The 25523-nt window shown below is 51.6% G+C and overlaps 1 protein-coding gene across 1 annotated transcript in view; it reads left to right on the top strand.

Moving 5' to 3' along the window:
* Window positions 1-25523, top strand: part of UNC13C (unc-13 homolog C) — a 55362-nt gene that overhangs the window by 24203 nt on the left and 5636 nt on the right. Inside the window, exons 9-27 of the mRNA XM_087703885.1 lie at window positions 896-1037; window positions 8116-8285; window positions 8476-8591; window positions 9133-9296; window positions 10769-10919; window positions 13052-13120; window positions 13589-13678; window positions 13906-14034; window positions 15399-15532; window positions 15933-16018; window positions 17060-17186; window positions 17802-17898; window positions 18269-18412; window positions 19588-19665; window positions 21194-21271; window positions 22061-22090; window positions 23643-23731; window positions 24779-24928; window positions 25397-25520. Coding sequence (XP_087560011.1) covers window positions 896-1037; window positions 8116-8285; window positions 8476-8591; window positions 9133-9296; window positions 10769-10919; window positions 13052-13120; window positions 13589-13678; window positions 13906-14034; window positions 15399-15532; window positions 15933-16018; window positions 17060-17186; window positions 17802-17898; window positions 18269-18412; window positions 19588-19665; window positions 21194-21271; window positions 22061-22090; window positions 23643-23731; window positions 24779-24928; window positions 25397-25520 — 2168 coding nt within the window. The remainder of the gene's footprint in view (window positions 1-895; window positions 1038-8115; window positions 8286-8475; window positions 8592-9132; window positions 9297-10768; window positions 10920-13051; window positions 13121-13588; window positions 13679-13905; window positions 14035-15398; window positions 15533-15932; window positions 16019-17059; window positions 17187-17801; window positions 17899-18268; window positions 18413-19587; window positions 19666-21193; window positions 21272-22060; window positions 22091-23642; window positions 23732-24778; window positions 24929-25396; window positions 25521-25523) is intronic.

Raw genomic sequence — 25523 nt, forward strand, 5'->3', positions numbered from 1 at the left:
GGACTCAGAGCCTCCTCCTTTGCTGCAGCTACCAAGTGATTTAACAAACTGGCTTATCAGTGCCTTGGGGTGGGGATGGGGGCTTCCTCCCTCCCCGCCTCTCTCTCTGCCTGTGCAGTTTGTCTTCTAGGTGGGAGAGAGAGAGAGAGAGAGACAGAGAGACAGAGAGAGAGAGAGACAGAGAGACAGAGAGGTATTGGTATTGGAATTGGTTTTTTATTATTTGTATGCCGCCCTTCTCCGGGAGGACTCAGGGCGGCGAACAATTCAAAGGGGAAAAAAAGGGGGAACATAAAAGACAAAATACAAATAATAAAAGTAGGCAACAGTCGCACAACCATACATGTCGAGAGGGGAGGGAACTCATCACCCCCAGGCCTGCCGACAAAGCCAGGTTTTGACGGCTTTTCGGAAGGCCTGGAGAGAGGTGAGGGTCCGAATCCCTGCGGGGAGTTCATTCCAGAGGGCCGGAGCCGCCACAGAGAAGGCCCTCCCCTGGGTAATAGCCAGGTGGCATTGGCTGGTAGATGGCACCCGGAGGAGGCCAACCCTGTGAGATCTAATGGGTCTGTGGGAGGTAATTGGCAGCAGGCGGTCTCTCAAGTACCCAGATCCAATACCATGTAGCCCTGGGGCCGAAACTAAGCTCTGTACTTCACCTCTTCTCTTGATTTGACCTCTGCCTTCCCTCACCGACCTTCAGCTAGTCTCTTTGACCAGGCAGCTGCTCCAGGGACTCCCTCGGATGGTCTCTGTCTAACTGTTCCCTAGGGATATTGACCAGGCAGGAGGTCTTGGACCTTTGGGACCAACATTGCATGTGGGAGCATCGTAGGTTAGGGCCAATCCTGATGTGCCCGTTGGATCCAACTATTTCTCTGTCTTGTTCTCACAGTGCTTTGTGCCCAAGGCTTGCAAGCAAAGGACAAAACCGGCTCCAGTGATCCATATGTTACTGTGCAAATTGGCAAAACGAAAAGGAGAACAAGGACTATCTTCGGGAACTTGAATCCAACATGGGATGAAAAGTTTTATTTGTAAGTACTAAAACTAAAGGGTTTCTGCAACCTTCTTTGCTACCATAATTGCATATTTATCACTTGGGCTGTAGAAAAAGCCTCGGACTTTCTCATTCAGCTGAGTTACAGCCAAAATATTGTTTCTTATTCTTCAAAGTCCGTGCATTTGCATTATGGAATAATCAAGGAGCTGTGCATGTTCCAATTTTGGAGGATGGGAAGGTAGATTCTTCTGCTCTTCCATCTTTTCATTTTTCTGGCCAAGGAAATAGTCATCTTTTGGTAGACTAGAAACGCAGTTCATTTGATGCCGATTATTTTTCTTCTTTATTAGACATACAATGCAATTGTGATACCTATAGCCACAGCATCACCTGCAACATTAATAGCTCTGCCAGCCACTGAGCATCTCTACAATATTAGTTTAATTTAAGGAGAAGGGCAATCTCAGAATAGTACAGTTATCCAGGGTGGTTGTGTGTAGACTGTACCTTGGCTTGCTCTCTCTCTGAAGAGACCATGGGTGGTTTCTGCAGAAAGGCTTTGTGAAGCTGCGGGCCGTCTTGCTTTCAGTTCCAGAGGGGGGGGGCATAGTGGGGTGTCCCCCTGCTGCCCCTAGAGAAGACCCCCTGCAGCCTTATTTCTCCATGGTCTGACAAGCCTTAGGAAGCAGAGGGGGGGGGGTTTGTCCTGCAGTCGTTCTAGGTGGCCTCAAGATCAGCCGGGGCAATAACCCAGTACGACCCCCCCCCCCACTGCAGGTGCCCTTCACAGCAAGGGCACGATCCCCTGAAGGGCTGCCCCTGTCTTAGCTGGCGGTGGTATTTTACTGATGCTGGGTGAATTTTGGCTGGCTGGGTGGCTGTCCCTGCGCTTCCATCTGGCACCAATAACAGTTTCCACCCCACTGGCTCTTCACTCTAAAATAGACAAATAAGTGTTAATTATCTCGAATAACACAAACAGTGTTTGTGCTTTTGAAGTCCATGAATTGCTCCTTCTACCAATATATTCATTCTGAGCTAATTTTTTTAGCTCCCCCCCCCCCCCACAAATCATGAAATTGGGGGAACAGGAAAGCTGAGAAACCAGGCTTTGAGGGAACATATGTTGCATCTCCACTTCATATAAACAGTTTCTTTTTTTGGAAAAAAAAAGTCTGTCTCTGTGTGTGTTACAGCAGAAATTGGCAGTGCACCATGCCAGCCCTGTAGCAGCATGTTTTCAGCCTTTAAAAACAAAGTGACAGCATTTGGTGGATTTAATTAACATACATGCACCCATTCATAAACAAAGATTAAAAGCAGCCAAATAATTCGGCTAAAACTTTGAGCATGGAGGGTGGAGGTGCAGGCGAACAAAGGGGGTGCTCAGAATGCAGATTCCCTAGCTGGAGAGCCAGGCAGACTCAGCCGTGGAAGGAAGGAAAGGGGCCAAATGAGCCATGGCATTCGTTCTGAAGCTACACGGTTGAATAATGGAAGGGTGAGATCATCTTTGAGAATTTAATTGAGAATAAGCTCCAGTGAATATTGGAAAACTTGGCTTGTTCCGTATAAACATCCATCAGATCATGCTGAGATGAGTGGAAGATGTTGAGAGTTCCCTGATCAAGCGATGATTTCTGCGGAAGGAATTTGAAACCTCGTTATAGTCCCTCAGGAAATGTAGTAGAACTTCGGCCTATTCACTGTGGAGTCAGAGACAGGGCGACAGGATAGTTCCCCCCCCCTGAAATGTTGCTGAAGAATCCAGAGAGGAATCAGTGCTGCACTCGAATGACCGTCCTGGGTGTTCCTATCTGCCTGCAGCACAAACCCAGAGTGATGGAATGTCTTCCTTCCTTCCTTCCTTCCTTCCTTCCTTCCTTCCTTCCTTCCTTCCTTCCTTCCTTCCTGCCTGCCTGCCTGCCTGCCTGCCTGCCTGCCTGCCTGCCTGCCTGCCTGCCTGCATGACAGAGACGGGTCCTCTGGTGCTCAAGAAAGAAAATCCCAGCTCTCTGAACCTGCTTTGAGCAATGTTGTGTACACACATCATCCGGAGCTTGGTTCCTCCTCCCACGTGATGCTTGCCTTCCATCAGTGGCTGTCCTGGGCATCCACTGTTTCTGATGATGAGAAGGATTTCTAAAACGGCCCTCTGACTCCTCCTCCTCCTCTCTCACCCAGACTTCCTCAACAAGCAAGAAGCGGAGCCTTGGTCCTGGCAAAAGCCCCTTTTTTTACACGACTGTGAATTCCTTTCATTCAGTCAGCAAGGCTTATCAAACAGTCTTTCAGAGGGTTGTTCATCAAATATGAACCTTATCTCCTTTGGCGAGCTGCCAAATAACTAGTTCCAAATGCAGGGCAAGACAAAACTTGGCACAAAGACTGTATAGTTACAAACAGAACTTTTCTCTCTTGACACAGACGCGACCTAATGAGCCTATTGTTTACAGCAGAAGCCCCCTCCCCATTCCTCCCTCTTTCATGTCCTCTGGGAGGGGCCAATCACCCCTAAGGCATGCTTTTACTGTGAAGTCGACTCTCCTTTCTTAGTTGCTCTCGTCTTCTGGCAGCTGTGCACATGCACACACTGGAAACAGTCTCCAGCTGTTCCTCTGCCTTGCTGCCTCTCCCTCTCTGCCCTCTGCCGCAGAGCCCCCTTTCCTCAGCCTCAGGACTGGCCTGTCTTCCCCCCCAACCTCCTCACTGTCTGACTGCTGCCAGCTGAAGAGTGTTGTGTGCTTATGGCTTGCCTGAGCCCTGGCAGTTGTGAGAGATGATTTATGCCACCTGTTGTTTAGACTGTGCTTGTCACCACAGTATGGTGGGTCGGGGATTCCTTCCCCTCCTGGGCTAAGATTGTTGCCAGGCTGGCAGGAGAGCACAGAAACGATGAAACAGATCCTCGGGGCAGTCTCTCGACCGAGGGAAAGTTGATGGTTTCAGCTTTCAGGGTTTAAAGCGAGATTCTCTGTAAATCAGCAAGGATTCCTTTTGAGACATGCTGAAACATGACAGGGGCTCTTCTACCAGTTTTGATTGCTGTGGGAGAAAAGACTCTGGTTCTAAAATAATTATTTCTGCCACTATTGTGGACTTTAAATTTGGAATGGTGATGCCATTTAACCGTAACATCTCTCAATGTTTTTATGATCTATGAGAGATTAAAACAAATGGCCAAGGATTTAGAATCTACAGCTTTCTGATTACAAGTATGGATTTATTTTACATTATGCAAATTGTATGTTTGATCCTGCTTGGCCTTCAAATAATCCCATGTTTGCTTTGAAAGAAAATGTGGCTATTGTATTGAGAAAAATATTCTGTCAATCTAGCTTTTTAACCTTTGATCTGTCTCTCATCCCGATTTCATCCTTTTTTTAATCTAATGGCCTATGTGTTTGGAAATGCAACCCATGGAATCCTTGAGATGGGATGGATCTTAGAGGCAGCCCAGCTTACCCTGAACTCGGTGTGGGAGCCGTAAGAGCATCTCTCACAGACGAGCGTCTGCCCTCTGTTTGAAGCTCTCACTTCACGTGGCAGATGTTCAATTGGCTGGCAGCTCATGCAGTTGGGGAGAAGGCAAATGATACCAGCAAGAGAAGCGTCCTAGTGAAGATGCTGGTTCGTTTCTGCTCCACGTCCAGCTAAGGAAAGTGAAAGAAAATGGGATCAGAACCCTCCTTGATGTGCTCGATTTATTGATTGGTCTCCTTTTCATTCATGGTGGGGCGGACCTCTTTTTAAACCCTGGGAATTGCTACTTCAACGTAGTGTTGATGCCTTGGATGTTGATGCTCTGGAGACCCTAACATCTTAAAGGAGGTGACATTTAAGTGGAAGCATCTTTTGGAAGGAATCTGAGTTGTCCACATCTTTGCAAATGATGGGGTTGATGAGAGTCCAGTCTCTCAGTGAAAAGGAAAGAGGAAGATCTCTGTGGGCAGCTTGGAGTTCTTCTCACTGTAGCTGGAGGACAATTGATGGCCCTCCAGAACTCACTTCTTCGCTTCCTCCAACTATAATGGAAAGATGATATTGGGTACAGGGGCCTCCAGAGATAAACCAGTGGGCGGGAGTGGAATTGAAGTGGAAAGGAAATATTCTCCATTCCCACGGCATAGGACCATCCAAACAGGCAAGATGGTCAGACTCTCTTTTGTTTCCCATGCTTTCTTAAAGGTCTTTGACATTTCAAGAATTCCCAATAAGAAGCTCCTGGTGTGTGTGGGTGTGGGTGTGTGTGTGTGTCCGTCCTCATGTTCTGCACTGAGGGATTGCAGCAACAGCTTCCTTCCAGGGAGCAGCTCTGCAGCATCTGCCTCGACGCCAGTGGGCTTCACCTCTTCTGCCAGGCCTACAGTGTCCACTGCCAGCCTGCCATTTGCTTTCATCTCTGGTGACCATTTTCTGTCAGCAGAACCTGCACACACATTTTGCTGTTGTCTCACAGCCTTCTGGGGTTCTGGATGGAAACTGTCTTTGGGTAGATGCTGTGCAGCCTTCAGTGGTCCAGGATCTCCATGGTAGCCTTTTGTAGGAAGGAAGGAAAAAAACGGAGAGGAACAAGGCAATGGCAGAAATGGGGCAGCCCAAAGGAATCCTGGAATCCAGTGAGGAAGCGGAGTAGGGCCAGCTACAAGGGATCTGAAAGGCCTCAGCTGGCCCTGCGCTCCTCTGCAATCTCCCCAGGACTGCAGGTCTCTCATGGCCTGAGGGAAGGGCGTCCTCAAAGCCACAGGCTCCGTGCCCCAGTGCACCCAGTTCCATTGGCCGGGCTGGGCAAGTGGGGACGGCCCAAGCCTCAATCGAAAGGGAGGTCTTGCTGCAGTGGAATAGCAACTATTTATGCCCAGCATGGCCTGCAAGTGCCTTCCCTGTGCCTTCGTGCTGTCTTGCGCTGCACCGCCGCTCACCTCAGTCATAATCGGCTTAGTGGTAGATGGGAGATAGGAAAGAGGCTGCAGGCAGAGTCGTAATCATAAAGCACTAAATGTCAACAGCTGCAGGGCCTGTGAACTGGTGTTACTTCCATGCCCTATGAATTGGTAAAATATCCTGTTAACCGGTGTCCCTCCCTTTCTGAAGGGTCGTATCTGTTTTTAATCCAGGGCTGGCAGAGCAGCTGATGATGGGCAGGAAAGAGAGGCAGAGAAAGTCTTGAGGAAATGCAGGGCAGGTTGAGCTAAAGAAGAAGGAGAGGGACGGGAAGCTTGAGATTTCAGGATAACACACCTTTGCATGCAGCAAAATTAAATCCAGCTCAGTCCAATATGTGGTATGTTGAAATTTAATGCCAGGAATACAAGGCATAACTGGTCTTCTGTGAACAGGTTGCTCAGGCAAGGAAGTGAAAGGGTTTAAAAGTTGAAATACTCAAGGCTGGAGGGAAGGAAATGCTCCTTTTCATAAAAAGACCTGGAGTCGCTTCCAGTGGAGTCTCCAAACGGAGCCTGAACCTGAGCCGATGGGCGCATCCTGGGCTTTGAATGGTTGGGAGCCAGAATAAGCCCCTCTGGTCACAACAAGGAAGGAGCAGAAGATCCTAATGGTTCCAGTCCGCAAGCTGGAGAATCCCAAGCGTCCATTGGGATTGCAGGGACCTCACCAGTCGAGTGGGAAACGGCTTCGCAGAAAATAGGAGGGGTGGTTCATTTTAGCAGCTCTTTGTTTGGTGCCTTGGGGGGGGGGAGTCTCAAATGAGGAGGTTGCTTCTTTCAGAAAGTGAGCTGAGCCCCCCCCCCCCAACTGTCTTCTCAGAAATTGGCAAATAAATTGGGTTCCTGTTCAAGTCTTGAATGAAAGCCGTAAGGCTGGTGTGCTTAGCAGAGTGAGAGGCTCCTCCCCCTTTGGCTGCAGCTCCCCCTAGATTACATTATTCAGCCAAACGTGGTAGAGATGCAGCCTTTCCTTCTTCAATTATTAATTGGGAGGAACAATTGATTGTGCAAAAGCGCTGCTAATCCTGGGAGGGAGAAGGGGGCAGCACCAGCCCTCTGAGGGGTGAATCCATTTAGGAGCTTGGCCCTTGGACGAGGGAGGGGCAGCATAGAGAGCCCCCGAGGCAGAGGAATCCGGGACACGACAGCAGTCTGTCAACAAGGACTCTTATTCTCCCAGAACTTCGCAAGGCTAATCTCCTGGCCAGCATTTGAACACAGAACCTTTGCGGGTCCAGGCAGCAGAGGATCCCTGGGGTCCCGTTGCGGGTGTGGGGGTGTATGAGAGGGTGTCTCTTGCTTGCACTTCTCCTTCCCAAGCCTTGCAAATTCCACCTCCTCACCTTGAGAGCCATGCTTGGGGCTAAAGAAGACACGTGGCTGTTGGAAGACCGGGGGTCTAATTAATGATAACTGGTTGGAAAGAACCACAGTAATGGAGCTATTTTTGCAGTGACCTAGATTGTTCTCTGAATGTTTTTGGTAAGACAGGACATAAATTACTTTCCACAAATAAGCAAAGGCAGATTCTTTCCCCTAAGAGATCAAGAGCTAAATCCAAAGACTGCATTTTGCTCCAATTAGCTTGTCTGGATTTATTGCTCCAGATCTGTGTCAGAAAATACAAGGAAACTTTCTGACTGGTGGTGGTGGTGGTGGTGGTGGAGGAGGAGGAGGTTTTGCTGCTTTCTGTCAGCCCAGCCCAGCCTCTCTTTGAGATTCCAGTTGTAGGCTTTCCAAAGCCAGTGGTCTGGCTCTAGTTTCCTCTGGCCACATGTGCCCCAACCCCCCCCCCCTGTGTTCAGGAAGCCTACAAATACAATAGTTGCTTGTCAACCCCACTCATGGTGGGCATTTGACAACCCCCCCCAATTTTGTGAGATGAGTTGAGCTTGGACTCAATGAGTTGCCGGCCAAGCCCTTCCTGGGGCGATGTGACCTCTTGGCCCAGAGCCCGCGGGGCCTTCCCTGCCCCAGGAGAAAGGGAGCCGAGTCTGGAAACGCGGTGGCTGCTTGGTGTTTTCATCAGCCGGGGTTCACCGTCGTGCTGGCTGTGTGTGGAGACTCCGTGAGAGAGGCAGAGAAGTGGGGTGCGGACTCCTAGGGAGCAGGGGAAGGGGGTCCTTCTGGGCCAGCCCCTGAGCTCTCCCTGCTTTTCCTTTGCAGCGAATGCCACAATTCAACAGACCGAATAAAGGTCAGAGTTTGGGATGAAGACGATGATATTAAGTCACGAGTGAAGCAGCATTTCAAAAAAGAATCGGATGATTTTTTGGGACAAACTATCATCGATGTGAGAACTCTGAGTGGGGAAATGGACGTCTGGTACAACCTGGGTAGGTGATTCCTGTCCCTGAAAGGAATCCAGCCCTTTTCTCACAGCACCCACAACCTTCGGGCAGGCATTTTTCCTGGGATCCCAGAGAACCGGACTTTCCCGACCCTCAGGGCACCCTTCTTCGTCTTCTTTCTTCCCTTCCTGGCCTTTGCCACAGCCAACGTGACCCGTTTCTTGTTATTTGCTAGATAAGCGCACTGACAAATCTGCGGTTTCTGGGGCCATTCGGCTGAAACTCAATGTTGAAATCAAAGGAGAAGAGAAAGTCGCACCGTATCACATGCAGTACACCTGCTTACATGAGGTAGGTGGTGGGAATGGCTTTCCCTTCAGCACATCTCCATGGAGAGCCCTTGCGGCCAGGTGCCATTGGGGTTTCCCTGGGTCTGAGAAGAGGGTGGAAATGAGTCAGGTTGCTCTTCTGGGGGTTATGGGTCATAGAGTAGGTGGGAGGAAGCAGCACCCCAGCTGAGTATGAAGAACTGCCGGGGTAGCACGGCTGAGCCTCACTGCAAAAAAGCCAGGGGGCCAAAGACTTCCCTCCCGTCTCCACACAGCACTCCAGCAAACGCCGGAGAAGCAGAAGAGAGGACCCTTCCTCTGTTAAAGGAGGGGATCCTGCAGCCATTCTTGGCTGCCCCTGGTCTGGAATGGTGGTGCAGGAGCCTCAAGGACGGTTGGAAACTGGAGTGCTTTCCCCCAAGTGCCCAGGATAAGGATTGAGGGTGCCAATCACACTTCTAGCACAACCACAAAAGAAGAGATGAATGAAAACTTAAGCGTAGTATGATTCTATCTTCTCTGATAGTAGCCAGAAATTGAAATGAAAAATGTGTTTCTCTCAGAGCCTCTTCCACTACTTGACTGAGGTGAAAGCAGGTGGGGCTGTTCAGATCCCAGTCGTCAAAGGAGAGGACGCCTGGAAGGTCTACTTTGATGACGCTGCACAAGAGATTGTTGATGAATTTGCAATGCGCTACGGAGTCGAAAATATCTACCAAGCAATGACGCAAGTAGCATCCTGTCTTCAGTCTGTGGCTTAGTGGACTGTCCCCAGGGTTTTCCTAAGGCTTCTCTTTAGCGAGAGCAGCTGACTATTTCAGCCTGCCTTAGGCTCCTCCTACCAGGGGCTTGGTTTGGAAACCCCTGGCAGAAGAGCGCATAGCCTGCGCAGTCACCGTGGGACACTGTAGTTGTGGAAATGCAGATTTCTCTTTCCTCTGATCGCCAGCTGCTCCCTTTAGGCCAAACTGTTTGGTATTCTCCCTTCAGGATCCCAGATCCCCAGTGGCCCAGTCCAGAGGACAATGCTATCCAAGCTAGGGCCCAAGGCAGCATTCAAAGTGTGAAGGTGTCCGTGGGGGAGGCTGTGTCTCACTGATCGAGTCTGCAAGGCTATGGCAGGCCTTGTCAGCTGCTCACGGGGGCAAGGTCATAATGCTGCCACCTGGACAGATCAGGAAGAAGCTTGTGCTGAGAACATCCACTTGGCAGAGAGATGTCCAGAGGGGAAAGCATGCACCTACTAACCCTTCCGAGCCTAATGAAACGTCTCGTACAGTTCAGGGGAGATGTCCTGCTCCTCCCTAGGCATTGGCCAATCTTCCTTAGCCTGAGCAAGAGCTATCCAGCTCATTTGCAGAGCTCTCTCCATGTTTATAGAGTAAGGGTGGCTGTTCCCATTTAGAAGCAAAGAAGGCGGCAGCATTGAAATTCCAGTTCATGTTCTCATCTTCAAGAAGATGAAATAGAAACTGTTTCTATTTCATCTTGATAGTTCTCAGCAGGTTGGAATTCATGATGTCCACACACAGCCCTCATGGTTGGAATTTCAGGGAGAGCAGCAATGCAAAGTTTCCCTGCTCCCCTTTTGAGAAATGGGTTTCGACACACCAAATTATTTTATTTCAGTATTGGAGCTTCTGAACGACACCTTTTTAGCTGGAGAAAGATAAAGCTCTTTGTAAAGGCTTTCTTGTTTTTAAATCCATTTTAATTTCTACACTGCAGCCAAGCCCCTCCTAATCAGCGCTTCCACCAAGGGCATTGGCTGCCCACAGGAGACAGACCCACCTTGCCCAAAGGGAGCCTTTGTTAGGCCTTTGGATGCTGGTGCCTGACCCGAGATGAGAAAGAGACACACATCCTGGCCCCTGCTGTGCTTGTGAATGGGTTTCCCTTGGGTGCTCAGTGACTGAAAGGCAGCCTTGGGTAGACCTGCTGCCCTGGGGGGAGGGGGGGATATGGGCTGAGACATGGGGCCCAGGCAGCCTGCTCAAAGGCCATCATCCTCTGCCCAGGTCTACTCAGAGAATAAGCCCTGCAGGGGAGCATTTTCAAGAGCCGGAGTAGGAGCAATATTGGACAGCTCCAACAGACAGGTGTGCTTCACAGGCCCAGGGTGCTTAAGCCCTTGGGTCATGCTGCTAAGAGATACATGGCACCTCTGGATAGCAGCCCCACCCTTGGTTTGTCTTTCAGGCACTTCTCTTGCCTGTCGTCCAAGTACATGTGCCCTGGCGTTCCAGCTGTTATGAGCACTTTGCTAGCCAACATCAATGCTTTTTATGCTCACACCACAGCCACCACCAGTGTCTCTGCTTCTGATCGATTTGCTGCCACTAACTTTGGGGTAAGTGTGATTTCCCTCTACAGCTCCTCAGTATTCCAGTTTATGAATACAGAAAAGTTTCTTTTTTCCCCTAAGCTCTAAGATTAATTAAAAACTCATAGAAAACAGTCATACGCTTTTCATCCATGAAAATACATCATTTTACTAGGATCAATTCAGTTAACCCTAAAAGATTCACTCCTGTTTCCTGAAAGGGTTTGTCCTGGTCTTAAGGATGCCCCTTCCAGGGCCTTGTAGAAGTGCAATGATGAAGCTATGGTTTTATGCGTTGTCTCTCTGAAGGAGAAATCCTTTTCCTTTGGGGTAGTTTATGTCTTTTAGAAAACATTTCTCTCTTTGCAGGGTGACTTTCTGTTCTTTCCGCCCCTGCTGAATGTGGCAGAAACCTGCCTTTCCAGCAAGGGGACGGTAGAGTGAGAAAGACAGACAGACACACACACACGCTTAGGGAAAGGTGGGGCCTTGTGGAGCTCGGCAGTCACCGGACCCTGATCTATTCATGGGGCAAAAAGAGGGTCTTGCTCCTTCTACCAGCCTACCTGATGGGTGGTTGTTGAGTGGGGGGATGGAAGAGGGAATGCTTGCTGGTCCTGCAATTGATCAATCACTTTATCAATCAATAGAATGCAAGCAATTAGTTAACAGCTTTGGGTCATGGAGAAGCCACAATGGCCCTAAGATAAAAAGAGCCAAGGTGGCGCAGTGGTTAAATGCAGCACTGCAGGCTACTTCAGCTGACTGCAGTTCTGCAGTTCGGCTGTTCAAATCTCACCGGCTCAGGGTTGACTCAGCCTTCCATCCTTCCGAGGTGGATGAAATGAGGACCCGGATTGTTGTTGGGGGCAATATGCTGACTCTGTAAACCGCTTAGAGAGGGCTGAAAGCCCTATGAAGCGGTATATAAGTCTAACTGCTATTGCTATTACTATTGCTATAAACTCAGGGAAATAAACATTGGCTATTCTCACACGTTCTAAGGACATGTATGCAGTTCCAAAACACGTAGCTCACTGCAATGAGTAAGATGCATGATAGAAAGAGTTTGCAAATACTGATTTTAGAGATTTGATTCAAAAGTGATTTGTGTCTTGAAATCTAACCAGGTGGATCTATTGGGAGATGTACAGAAATGGCTTTAGTGTGATCCCACTTGAATTGGTTTGATGATCAAATTGGTTCACCAATGCAAATCGAAGAAGATGTTTCCAGTCAGATGATGCGTGATTCACATCTTACTATTAAGATTTATATTTCTTGCTAAATGAAAAGTTTTAGCGTAAGAGCAGAGACTTCCTAGAAGTCATGAAGAAGTCATGGCACCTCTGTGAAAATACAACCTCAGTAGGGCAGAAATGAACTCCTGTAGCCGACGCAGAAGCTTCTGGAAGGGAAGGAATGCTCTTCCTTCTTTGTGGTTCAGCAGGTTGGCCAGCCCCCTTTGTCTCAGAAACAGCTGGCAGGCAGCCCCCAGATGTCAGCCCTCCCAGAGGCTGCGTTCACTGCTTGAGCCGGCGCAGTTCGCTTCCTTTCCGGCTGATCCCCCTGGATCCCCACTTGGGGACCGGCTGCTGGAGAATGAGCAAGCGACCTCGAGGGCAGGAAAGAGGAGAGCAGTTTCTTCTGTGCCTGCCCAGGCTGAACCCCGAGGAAGACGCCCCGGTCGGGGAGGCCTTCTCTTGGCCGCTTGCCTTCTCTAGCATTGCGGGGCAGGCAGGGGCATGCGGAGGGCTGAAGAGGCCCCCTAAAGGACCACCTTTTCACCAGAGCCCGAAGGCAGCTGCGGTTTTAAGAAGTCCTTCCTTCAGCCTGAGCATTGGGTGGGGAAAGCGGGAGGCGTCTGTCTGCCTGAGCTTTCCCAGAGGCCCCCTGCTGCTCCCGACCTCGACTACTGGCTCAGGATTTTGTTTCTCCAACCACTGCCTTAACCACCTACAGCCGGCAGACTAGTTTCCGCAGAGGAGGCTGGCATAGCAAGGAAGATGGCACAGTGGAATTGGGGTGGGTGGTCACGTCTGTTGTGTTCCAGGGGATAGCAGGGCAGAGCACGCCCTCCTGGGGGCTCTTAATCAGTGGACCACCACTGTAGCCCTCTTCTCAGCTGGTCCTGACAGCTCCGTGTGTTTACCATGCAGAGAGAAAAGTTCATCAAACTCCTTGATCAGTTGCACAATTCCTTGAGGATTGATCTCTCTAAATACAGGGTAGGTATGTTTTCCTTCTTCCAAAGCACGTAGGTATTTCTGCCTAGGAGGCGGCTGCAGCCCCTCCCCACCCTCTGGAGAACCAGCCAGGCCCGACTCAGGCAGAGGGCAGCCCCGTGATGGAGTAGCTGGTGAGCCAAGTCCCGCTGGCTCTCAGCAGTCTGTCTTCCCCTCTGCAGCTGCCGTAAAGCCCCCGTTATTCTGCCTGGCACCCGAGAGGCCTTGAACTCTTAGCTCTTTCCCCTCTTCAGGGAGAAAGCAGACAGTTGATTATGGGGAGGAAGGCGATTTGGGGCTTTTATCAAGAAGTGTGGGTAGAGCCTGGGGCAGTTCTTCCATCCCACCGTTGATGGGCACGGTGGGCTTGTCCCCCTGGCTAAAGTGTCCCTCTGCCTGGACCCCCCCCCCCCCCTGGCCGCCTGCCATACAGAGAGTTTTTATGTTTCTCGGTTCTCTACTCACCTACAGGACAATTTCCCTGCCAGCAGCCCAGAGAGGCTTCAGGACCTAAAATCAACCGTCGATCTCCTGACAAGCATTGCATTTTTTCGCCTGAAAGTAAGTTCAGCTCCCTCCTAGATGTTTACATTTCAGAATCTAAATCAAGGACGTTTCCAGATTTTTTTTTATGTTGGCGTTAAACTTTGAATAAAGCCAGTGGAAGGGAAGGGAACCATTTCCTTGCAGCTGGAGACCTCCCATGTTTGGTAAGTTGCCAAAACTGTAAATGGCTGCGAACAGCGGAGAAACCCGTCAGCCAGTTCTGTGCCTCTCTCTTTGCCCAGGTTCTAGAGCAGCCGAGTCCCCCTCGAGCCAGCACCGTTGTGAAAGACTGTGTCCGGGCCTGCTTGGATTCCACCTACAGATATATTTTTGATAACTGCCATGACCTGTATGCTCAGTTAATGGACCAGGTGAGGGCCTCTTCTGGCTCCTTCTGCTCAGGAGGCCTCAGGTGCCCTTGGAGGGAGGTTGGTCCTGTCCTGCCTTTACAGCAGGTTTAAAGGCCATGAAAAACAGGAGATTGGCAACTGAATTACCCATAATAGAAGACCAAAGAGTGGGGCAGCGTTCCTCCCAGGGTCCTGCTTAGTCTATTGAACTCTAATGGTCTTGGTCAGGGGTGCCAACTCAAGGCCTGGATCCGGCCCATGGGATGCTTAGATGTGGAAACAGCAAAGGACGGGCTTGCGGTGCTTCTGCCAGGGAAAACGGAGCTTGGGAGCACGGCTCGCGGCCCTCCCGAGCACCATTTTTGCTGGCAGAGAATTGCAGGAGGCTGTTGCAGCCGAAAACGGAGCCCGGAAGCCCATTTCCGCTGGCAGAGCACTCAGGCCACCACCAGCGCCCCTGACACTGATGTTGAGCTAGCCACGCCCACCTTGCCCCCCCCCCCCAGGTCAAACACAACCCTGATGCCGCCCTCAATGAAATTGAGTTTGATGGTTCTTTGGTTGGACTGTTTACCATTAGCTTGTTTGGCAACTCTCAGCCTGTCACTCTGACAAATCCGCCATCAATAAACACATGGACATAAACAGAGTCTACAGGCGAGGGAGACGGGCGCTCTGGAAATATGAAACATAAATCAATAAATATTGTGCAAAAGGATCAAAAGCCAGAAATGAACAAAAAACCCCAAACTCTTCAATACTAGCTGAGCATAGATTTACACCAAGATTAACCTCAGACCAGCAATCAAGAAGTAAACAAAACCCCAATCAAGTTAACAGCCCAACCAGAGAACCACCAACACTAACAGCCAAGACAGGATAGAGCAAGGGTCTTCCAGCGCTGGTGAGGTTTCATAGTGAGGGTCATGAAACATCTGCAAGAAACCCAGCCAGCTCAGGAAGCACCAAGGAGCCCTTAAGAAATGCCGGGAAAGGCACATGGGAAGCGGGCGGATGGTGGCCCCATTAGGCGACCTGGAGAATCAGGATGGGGAAAGACCATCTTGGAGAAAATTCTATTGATGTGATTGTGAAGAGGCAACATGGTGCGTAACTAGCCAGGAGCAGCCCTGTAACAAGCAAGCTGGGTGACTTTCCTCGCCTAAGGTGAGAACTCTGCCTCAAGAAAGGAAGTTTCTGAGCAGACACAAAGTGCTTATGCAGAGATCCTTTTAGATATCTTCTTTTGGGGCGCCCAGAGGTGGGGGGGGAGGAGGAGGAGGAGGAGCCGCCAAGGAGAGCAATCCTGGGAAGTGTTTTCTGCTTTTGCCAAGCGCTGGGAAGGAGAATCTCGGATGCAGCAGTTTTCCCACTTTGGCCAACAGGGAAAGAAGCAAGAGGCTCCTCGGGAGGAACAGGGTCCAACGATTAAGAACTTGGATTTCTGGGCCCAGCTCATTACCCTGATGGTCACCATCATTGATGAAGACGGAGCCACCTACACTCCTGTCCTGAACCAGTAAGGCGAGAAAAGCCAACCTTCTTGAGCTAAGATCCCTCAACTCCCTTCCAATCACCTCCGACTTCACGCTGTGAGCCAAGGCTTTTCTGCCACCTGCTCCAGTGCGTTGGGGGTCCTTCGGAATAGCTGCCCTTGAGCCCCCTCCCAAGGGGAGGATCGCAGCATTTCCTGCTTCTTTATTCTTGGGCGGTCCCTCCTCCATGGCTTCCAGAGGAGCCTGGCAGCCACTCTCTGGGCAGCCCTCCTGTGGCAGCCCTGCAGAGCATCCCTGGTTCCTCCTCTCTGCCCGGGTCGACTTCAGAGCTCAGATTTTCAAGCCGGGGAGGATCAAGGAGCCAGAAAGGGTTGCTCTGCTGCTGCCGAAAGAGCTGACTGTGCCCCGCTTGGCTTCTTGCAGGTTCCCTCAGGAGCTGAGCATGGGCAAAATCAGCGCGGAGGTCATGTGGGTCCTCTTTGCACAGGATATGAAGTTTGCTCTGGAAGGTAAGGGGAGCAGCGGTGTGGCCAGGCAGGTTGAAACTGCAGGGTGTGTATGTTGCGGGGTGTGCAGGAGGCGAGGCAGTTCCACTCAGCCCCAACCTCTTCTCTTTCTGGAGAGAGCCTTTGACAGTGGTGGGATCCAAATAATTTAACAACCGGTTCTCTGCCCTAATGGCCAACTGGGTAGGCGGGGGTTCGGTGGTCATGTGACTGTGTGGCCGTGGCCAACTCAACGTCACTCACGTCGATGGGCGCTTCGCCTTAGCTGTGACAATGTGATAAGGATTAACTGGAGAGGCAATAAAGATTCGGCTAGAAACAGCGCCAGAATGTGTTCCTTCCTGCCTTCCTTACAGGATTAGCCCTGTAAAGTGGAAAAAAAAGAAAATGGGATTTCTTCTAACAACCGGTTCTCCGAACTGCTTAGAAAGTTAACAGCCGGTTCTCCCGGATAGGTGCGCGCTGGCTGAATCCCACCACTGGCCTTTGAAGATGCTTGGCTTCCCCTCCAAAAACAATAGGTGTATCAGGAGGTGGAAGGAGAAGATAGGGAACCAGACAGTGTGGCTAGTATTAGGTTTCCGATGAAGCAAAATGCCCACCTAAAGGAAATACATCTTCCATGCTAGCAGTAGATCTGTTTAGGAGAAGAGAGGTTGGCTTCAACTTGGGACTTCAAAAACCACATAGAATTTGTATTCAAGTTGTTTGCCATACTTGACAAGACCTTTGGACAGCAGAGAGAGATGAAGGGCAACTTGGTCCCAGTCTACTCAATAGGTGGTTGGACACAGCACTTCTGAGAGCAAAATGGAGAATCCTTGGCCAGCTCTCTGCCCTCATCGAGTGCAGCTCCTGGCGAGCCTATGGACCCAGTTGGGGAAGAGGAATACTGTGAACATTCGCTTGCCCCAGGCTATTAAGCAGCTGCCAGTTGTGAAAGTCCAATATGATTTATTTTCTGGAGCCAAAATGTATGCCAGGAGACCATAATCTTCCTTATAGCTGCAGCTTTATTAAATCTTTGTTTTGTGTCCATTACAGAACATGAAAAGCACAGGTTATGCAAGAGCACAGACTATATGAATTTACACTTCAAAGTGAAATGGTTTTATAATGAATACGTGCAAGAGCTCCCCTCATTCAGAGACACGGTGCCTGAATACTCTCTGTAAGTGTCGTGGGGATGGGGGTTGCATGGGGAGTGGGAGGGCTGGGCCGAGCTTTCATTTCCAAGTTGAACGCAGACTCCTTTCAATCTTTCTCCAGCTCAGCCTTGAAATTGGAAACCCTTAAAACTGGTGTGCATTTAGAACTCTAAGAACCCCTTTTCCTTGACCCCCCATTCCCCACAAAGACACCATGGAGAAATCATGGTAGATTTTTCCATCATTGCATTGAAGAGAAGGTAGTTGGGGGAGATTCTCCAAGGGAAAAGGACAGCAGACCGGGTGATCGATCCAGTTCTCATTATTGCAGGAGGCAGATTCCCGGCCTTCACTTCTGCATGGCATTTCCTTTTTCAGACCATTTCCCCCAAAAACGTCAGGTGCAGCTTCTTGCAATTATCATTTACAGAATAAGTGAAAGAGACGCTAAACTAACCTGATTTGCAAAAGACAGTCCTCTTATCTGTGCGTCATCGTGGTGGAAAGGGGCAAGAGGATGCACTCATTTACACCAGCACAATCCATCCTCCTCTGTCTTAATGTGAACTTAGCAGAATCCGGTTTTAAGACAAAAGACTGCCTGGAAAAGCCGCCCACACCTGTGTGTCCTCTCCTAGGTGGTTTGAGCCATTTGTCATGCAGTGGCTAGACGAAAATGAGGACGTCTCCATGGAATTCCTCCACGGCGCATTGGGAAGGGACAAGAAAGACGGGGTGAGCAGCATCAAAAAGTGAAGGCCAAAACCCCCACCGCCCTAATCCCTGCTGGGTGTCGCCAGCCCTTTTCCCGTGAAACGAGAGCGGGGAGCTAGAACTATCAGGACCCGGGGCCCACAAAAAGGAAGGGAGCTGTGCTGTTGTATCAGCCGACGTCTCTGAGTAGGAAGGTCCCTCGAGTGCTCACCGCATTGCAGCCTCTCTAAGCGATAAGACTTCGGGGTGCTTTCCAAGGCCCCCTTTCCGCAGTCCTGCAGGGCTGCTATCCTGAAGCCACAGCGCAGCCCCGTCCTTGAGAAGCAGCAGCAGCTCCTCCTCCCGCCAGGCCCCTCTGCCCAGCATGTCTGGTTTCTTCTTCTCCTTGCAGTTCCAGCCCACCTCAGACCACGCCCTCTTCTCTTGCTCCGTGGTAGACGTCTTCACACAGCTCAACCAGAGCTTTGAGATCATAAAGAAGCTGGAATGTCCTAACCCTGCAGCACTTTCTCATCTCATGAGGAAGTTTGCAAAGGTGGGTCTTCTTGTATTGTATTGTTGCCTTTATAGTGGAGCCCGAACTGCCGGTGAGAGGAGGTCACAACAGAATAAAATGTCTGTCCTGCCTTGAGCCTTGTTTTTTGTCCCATCCAAGGGTGCTTCCTCCTCCTAGCTCTGTGGCATCTCAAAATAAATCTCAAGGCAAAAAGAATATTCTCTAAGCTAGCCGTGACCTGTCTAGAAATTCACCCATCGTTACCTAAAGAATGCTGGGGGACTTCAAGAGAAGAAGTCAGAGATAGCAGCTGGATAGAACTCCCATTAAGATTCAGCAGCTGGGCAATTTCTCTGGGTCCGTCCAGGCATAGAAAGCCATGGCTTTTAAAAGTGGTTTCCATCCACTGGAAGAGAACCAAGATAGCCAGGAGACGAGAGCAAACAGGGCCAGGGATCCAGAATCCTGCTGAAATCAACTTTTCTGCTCTGCGCCCCACTCCTCTGCCCCATTCAGGCGAGGCCTCTGGGAGGCATTTTAGAGTTCTTCTTAGGCCCCGTGCCGTTCCTCCTGTCTCCTCTCTTCTGAAGCCACCTCCTGCCCCACAGCAGGTTCGTCTGGGCAGCTTACGAGAACCAATTGAAATAAAAGCAATGAGAGTTTACATGTAACAAAAAAGATAAATCAACATAAAATGTAACCACTCAGAAGGAAAAAAAACAAATGCAAACGTATGAATTTTAACAGGAGGGGTCAAGATGAGACGTTAGAAAAAGGTCTAAATGAACAGAAGCATCCTCACCTGATGACCCGAGAGGTGCCAGGCCAACTTTTCACGGAAGCTCCCGGGAGAGGCCTGTCTCCATTTATTGGACCGAAGCTCTCCCTTCTCTCTCTCTCTCTCTCTAGGAAGGGGCACCTGTAGTTTTAGTAAATGACTTCCCTGAGCTTCATCAGTTTCACCCAGAAGAAGAGATACCCTTTGGGGGGTCTTCTTGGAGCCTTCTTTATAAATCGTTTCCCAGAGACTGGTCTAGAATGGTTCTAAGGAGCTCAAGGTGACAGGCATCTGCCTCGGAAGGAGGCAAAGGTCTTGGTGGTCTTCTGAGGGCGAAGACTCAGCTTTCCCCCCTCCAACTTCAAGAGTGGCCCAGATGCTGTAATATTTTAGAATAGGAGCACTGTTCAACAGTAACGTGTTTCTTTTGTTCTAGATAATTCACAAAGTGCTTATTCAGTATGCTGCAATTATAACGAAGGATTTCAGTTCTTACTGCGATAAGGAAAATGTGGTGAGCAAAGTTTGATTGCTACTTTTTCAAATTTAATACTGTATTTTGTAACCATTGTATGACCAATAGGGAGCTGAAGAGCCCATGGGGAATGGGGTGGAGGACAGTTGTCTGCTCTCCTTCGTTGCGTAGTGATCCTATCGGTTTGTGCTCTGCAAATGGCTTCCTTGATCTCTTCTTTTACTGATCAGTAGCCCAAAAGGCAGTTTTGCAGGCTAAGGGAGCCACCAGGGGCCCTTCACAACACCCAGCCTTGCCATAGCAATGGTCGTGGAGTCCACGACACCTGGACACGGCAATCCTTTCTCCCCAAAATAATCTGTTGAAGACACCTCCTCCCAAAGCTTAGTGGAAGCGCTACCAACTTCCCTGCCACAAAGTCCTCACGAAGACGGAAGTGATGCTAAATACAAAAGCGGCAGGAAACGATTTGAGTTTGGAGAAGCCGACTGAGATTAACCTGAGGCCAATTGGAGGATTGGGGGGGGGGGTGTTGCCAGAAAAACAAGGCCCGGTTGATATGAAGGAGACACGAGAACCCAGGTCAGTCAAGGAATTACTGAGTGGTACGGCCCATCCTCCAGCCATGTTTCAGGAAGCCTGGATTCCTGACTCTTCCTTTCTAAAAAGTGGAAGGATTGTCTTGGCCTGATGTTTCACGGCAGTCTCCTAATTTTAGGACTGGGCACTTGGTCAAGATCTGCACATTCTCACTTCCTCCCCAGCACAGAAATTTCTCACTTGGTACATCAGCAGACGGAGGGGAGCCAGATGATTTCCCCTATCGGTCTTCTGAGTCCGAGGACTCCATGACACACACAGCACTAGGGGGGCTCCAGAGAAAGGGTGGGCGGTTTTTCAGTACCCAAAGTTGTTCTCCTACCATGGACAGAAGGCATCAAACATGGTTGCCATGACTGGCAGAATAATCCCTAGAAAAGTAGAGAACCTCCCTTCTTCCCAGGTGCAACACCGGTTTTGTCATGGGGATGGAGAACATTCCCTTGGTCCCCTTCCACTCTGTTTGTCCTCTTGAATCTCCTTTTGGAGGTCCTTCTGCTTTTCAGTCCCATCCCTGGCAGGAAGGGACAAGGGGAACTAGCTTTTGGGATGCCTACCGTCCAGCATAGAAAACAGCCATGGTGACGCGTTCCAAGCTCTGCTTAGCTGACAGTCGAAGAGGCAGGCTCGGTGGCAGGGAAGCAGAGGACCAGGCTGATGTGCCCGGTGGTGGAGATTCCCAGGGAGAGAGGAACGGCACTGAAGCCGAGCTGATCCCTCGGAGGGGAGAGGGAGGCCTTTGCTTCTGAGAAAGACTTGGCCGAATATCGTGCGAAGAACAGGCCGGCTCTTTGCCGCCAACACGCGCCTCTTCTTTCCAGCACCACATTTGGCCGGGTGGCTTACAGACCTCCAGGTGGTCTTTGAGGACTCCCAAACCAGCCATTTGGCTCCTTTCTTGTGATCTCTTTTGGCCCGTCAGTTCTCTCCCAGCAGCTAAGACAACTTTCGTCCTTGTGGTCTCCAGCCCTGCATCTTGATGAACAACATTCAGCAGCTGCGGGTACAGCTTGAGAAGATGTTTGAAGCCATGGGTGGGAAGGAGGTGAGTGCCGGCCGCCACCTTCAACTGAACACTAAGCTCTTCCCCAGCACCGGGCCACTAAGGGGAGAAAGGGGCGCCTCAGCGCTGGCCATCGAGAGGGGGTGGCTGACAGATGTTGAGTAGGCCTGGCCCCAAGTCTTCTCGGGCTCCATGCCTGCAGGCCGTGGGGCAGAGAACCCGCCTTGGCTGTGCTGAAGCCCCTCACCTTGTTTCATTTTGGCTCAACAATAGGAGGCTGAAGGCAGCTCCTCCCCATCCGTTTCTTCTGGAGAGATGTCAGATGTGGGTTTTTTGTCACGGGGGCGGGGGGGGGGGCTAAGCAGTTTGAGGGCCCCCTCATTGCCAGTGTTTCTATTTGGAGGAGTGAAAATGGCCCCATTTTGCCTTTTCAAGTCCTCCAACTGCAGAGGAGAAGAAGAGATCTAGAGGCCCCCTTCCCACTGCCATGATGCCAGGAGACTTCCCTGCCACCCCGGGCCAAAAGGGCTGCTCCTCTTTCCTGGCCAAAAGCCGAGAGAAAGATGTGATGCCAGCCCAGAGCTGCGCCCCAGTCCCCAATTCTTCTTCTGCTGTGCCCTGCCGTGGGGCAAGCCAGGGAGACCCGCCCAGTAAGCAAGTTCACCCACCTGTCTGGGTTAACCACCTCTGGGCACCTTGCATGCCATGGATTTGTACCCAGCCCTGCCAGTCACAGCTCCGGGGGGGGGGGGGGGATGGGCGTGTCCATGTTTGTCTGTAATGTGTCATCCTGTCTTTGTCTACTGCCTTTAATTTGCCATCCTTGAGAAGAAGCAAGAAGGCAAACACTTTTCCTATGAGGTTTGTGATGTTGTCATGCGTCCTGTTTCCAGCCACTTGTTTGGGGTGCAGAAGAGTTGCACGGGCGAGGTCCGTGGGTCTCTGTGTGAAAGGGGCGCCTGCAGAGACGTGCAATCATTTGAAAGATCCTCCTGGCTGCCCAGTCTGTGCACCTATTTTTCCGTAGGCATAAAATGGGCACCTGGGTGCAGAGGATGAGTAGGATTAGAAGCTGCAGGTTAATCTAAAGCTCTCGGACTCCAATTGAGGGGCTTCTGGAAGTGGCCGGGCAGGAGGGCAGAGCCGCCTTCAGACGGGGCAGATGAAGGGGGTGGGGGATGGCAGCAGATGTCCACACGCAGAGGCTCCCTTGTGCTCCCTTCCACACAGACACACGTGGCATGGCCTCCAGCGTGGGTTGCAGCATTTTCAGGAGGGGGGCTACACTTGGCCTTCTCCCCTCTACTGTCTCCAGGCGAGAGGTGACCAGTTCCCCAATCTGCCCCAGCCTCCCTCCCTAAAGGACTGCAGAACGCAGCACCCCCGTCTCCCTCCCCTCGGGCTCAGGAGACAAAGGAGGGGCCCTCAGCCGCAGCAGCAGCAGCAGGAGCTCCCTGGGGGAGCCTGAGCCAAGAGGCCCTTCTCCCGCAGCCTGAGCGCTGGCTGGGCCACGCCTGTTTCAGAGTTAAGGGGGGCTGCAAGGAACCCGTTTGCCCATCTGGGCTGAAACAAGGCCTCCACCCCTTCCAGTACGGTGGATTCAGTTCCTCCTGCCCTACCACAGGAAGCTCTGGGCGGGGCCCTCCAGTGCCCCATGGCACACAAACAGGGACGCACCTGAAGGGGAACAACAGCATCCAGGCCAAAACTGGGAGCTCTTCAGGAAGCGGTTGGCACCCCCCCCCCCCAACTGCTGTTTATCAGTGAATTTGGTGAGGCAGAGGGTGGGGTCCCTGAGCCGCTCTCTCGACCCCCCCCCCCCGCCGACAACCTGGGTGACAGCTTCAGGGGGGTTGCATGGTGTCCCCTGCCCTTCCTGGGGGCTCTCTGTGCTTGCCAAGAGGTGCTGCCTCTGTGCCTGGGCGATGGGCAGGAGGCAGGTGGCACACCAGGTGCTGCCAAGCCCTGTTGGGGACCAAGCCGGCACAGCCGCAGCCTTCCTGGGCTGCCTCTGCAGCCCTTCCTGGAGAACTGGCATGGCCTCCAAGAATCCCTTGCACACCTTCCATTGCCGGGCGCTTGGCTTCTCTCCACCGTTAATGCAAAACAGCGTGGAAACTCCCTCTCGTCATCCAAGCAGCTTCAAGGAGTGGGGTGGGGTAGGGAGATGTGGGCTGCTCTGACTCAGCTGAGGGGTCGGAGCTGACCTCCCCAGTGGCCCCACTGAAGGCCAAAGGGGGGGAGGCCTCGGGACATTTCCCTTTCAGCCCAAGAAGCGCAGGGTTCCACGTTGGTTTTCCATTAATGCCGTCTAATGGATGGGGGCCCCGTCTCTTTGCCTGCTGATGATGCCGGAGGATGGAGGCAAGGGGGGGGGGAGGAGCGGCTAATCTGGCCCCTGCCTTCTTTTCAGCTGGACCCCGAGGCCAGTGAGACCCTGAAAGAGCTGCAGACCAAGCTCAGCAGCGTCCTAGATGAGCTCGGCCTGGTTTACAGCGCCAGGTAAGGACAGGTTCCTCTCCAGGGGGCTCTCCCTCCTCCTCCTCCTCCTCCTCCTGTAGATCCCCTGCTGCCTCGCCTGCTCCTTCAGCCCAGGTGACTCAAGGAGAGATTCAACCTGGAAATAAGGAGGAATTTTTCTGACTGTGAGAACCATCAACCAACAGAACAGAAGTCGCCTTCGGAAGCTGTGGGAGCTTCATCCCTGGAGGCTTTCAAGAAGAGACTGGACGGCCCTCTGTCAGAAATGGTGTAGGGTCTCCTGCTTGGGCGGGGGTTGGACTAGAGGATCTCCAAGGTCCCTTCCAACTCTGTTAATCTACTCTAACCCAGACACCTGCAGAGAGGAGAAAGGGCAGCAGAGGGGCTCCGTTGGAGGACGGGGGTTTGTGGTGTCCCCTGCCCTTCCTCTGCTTGTGGGCCTCCGGGGGGGGGGGGGGGGGGGCAGGTGGCTGTGACCAAGGGCTTCTCTGAGGCAGGTGGAGCTTGGAGTTGAAATTGGCTTCTATGTGGTTGTGGCTGTACGGTCAGCTTCAGTCTGTGTACATTTTACATGAATTATAAGCAGCTTTTAGCATTCTGTGGTTCTGGTTTTGTTACGAGTTCATGTGGCACTGTTTCCAGTTTTAGTAACCTTCCTGGTAAGGGATTTTCCTAAAAGTCAGATTATTACTATATTCCATAGATAATAATAGATCTCCAGGTACACAACTCTTCCTTTGGCATCCGTGGGAAGAAAAGGGGGGGTGGGGGGGAAACAGGGGCCTAGAGGTGGCAGCAGCAGCAGCAGAGGGAAAGGAGGAGGAAAGGAGGTGTGTCTGTTTTGCAAAGGGCTTTCAATCCAAGTGGCCCTAGGAAACCTGGACCAAGGCAGCTTCCTCGCTCCCCCCTCCCTCCCCGCCCCCCTCCCCCCCCGACCCTGATGAGATCACTTGGTGCATCCAGAGCTGGGGAGGGGGAGGCGGGCAGCAGCACAAGGGCCCCCAGCGTGACAGAGATGGTGGTGGGCAGCAGCAGCAGGGGCTACCTGGACCCCCTCCCCTCTCCTAGTTTCCAGCTTCTCATTGAGGAATGTGTGACCCAAATGAGCCTGGAGTTAAATCAGATGAGAGGAGACGGAGGAGGAGGAGCAGCAGGCAGCAACAGCGCCGTGCAGGCGGAGGTCGTGCTGCGCCCCTTGATGGATTTCCTTGACAAAACGTAAGCACAGGAGGCGGGTGCCAGGGAACTGGCATGTTTGGCAGATGGTGCCACAGCTGGGGAGAACGGGGGAGGGGAGGGTGGGCACTGATGCTAAGCAAGGAGCCTCTGCCCAGCACCCTTCGGATGCTCAAGCCTTCTGGATGAGGCCTTTCTGCTCCTCCCACCCTCCTCCCTCTCCCCAGGCCTCTGGCTTGGTTCGGCTGGCAGCTCCTGCTGGCCATTCCTGCTGCCTTGGAAGACAAGGCTCCTCCGGGCAGAGGGAGACCCTGTCTTGCTGGGGGAAATGCCCCCCCCTCCCGGGGCAGAGGGTTGGAGCTCCAGTCTCTGTCCGGCAGAGTTCTTGGGGAGGGGGCTGGGGAGGCACCCGTGCTTTCTGCCTCATCTGGGGCTCCCCTGCTGGCAGATCCCCCTGGCTGACATGGGCAAAATCACGACACAAGGCAGAAATGGTTTGTGTCTTTGCAGCTTAAGTACCTCAGCAAAAATATGTGAGAAGACTGTTCTGAAGCGGCTTTTGAAAGAGCTCTGGAAGTTGGTCCTGAGCAAAATAGAAAGGCAGATTGTGCTCCCACCCCTGGCAGACCAAACCGTG

This window comes from Thamnophis sirtalis, unplaced genomic scaffold, assembly GCF_051295495.1.
Source record: "Thamnophis sirtalis isolate CommonGarterSnake01/CBP01778 unplaced genomic scaffold, rThaSir2_p1.2 scaffold_2, whole genome shotgun sequence".
Taxonomy (NCBI): domain Eukaryota; kingdom Metazoa; phylum Chordata; class Lepidosauria; order Squamata; family Natricidae; genus Thamnophis; species Thamnophis sirtalis.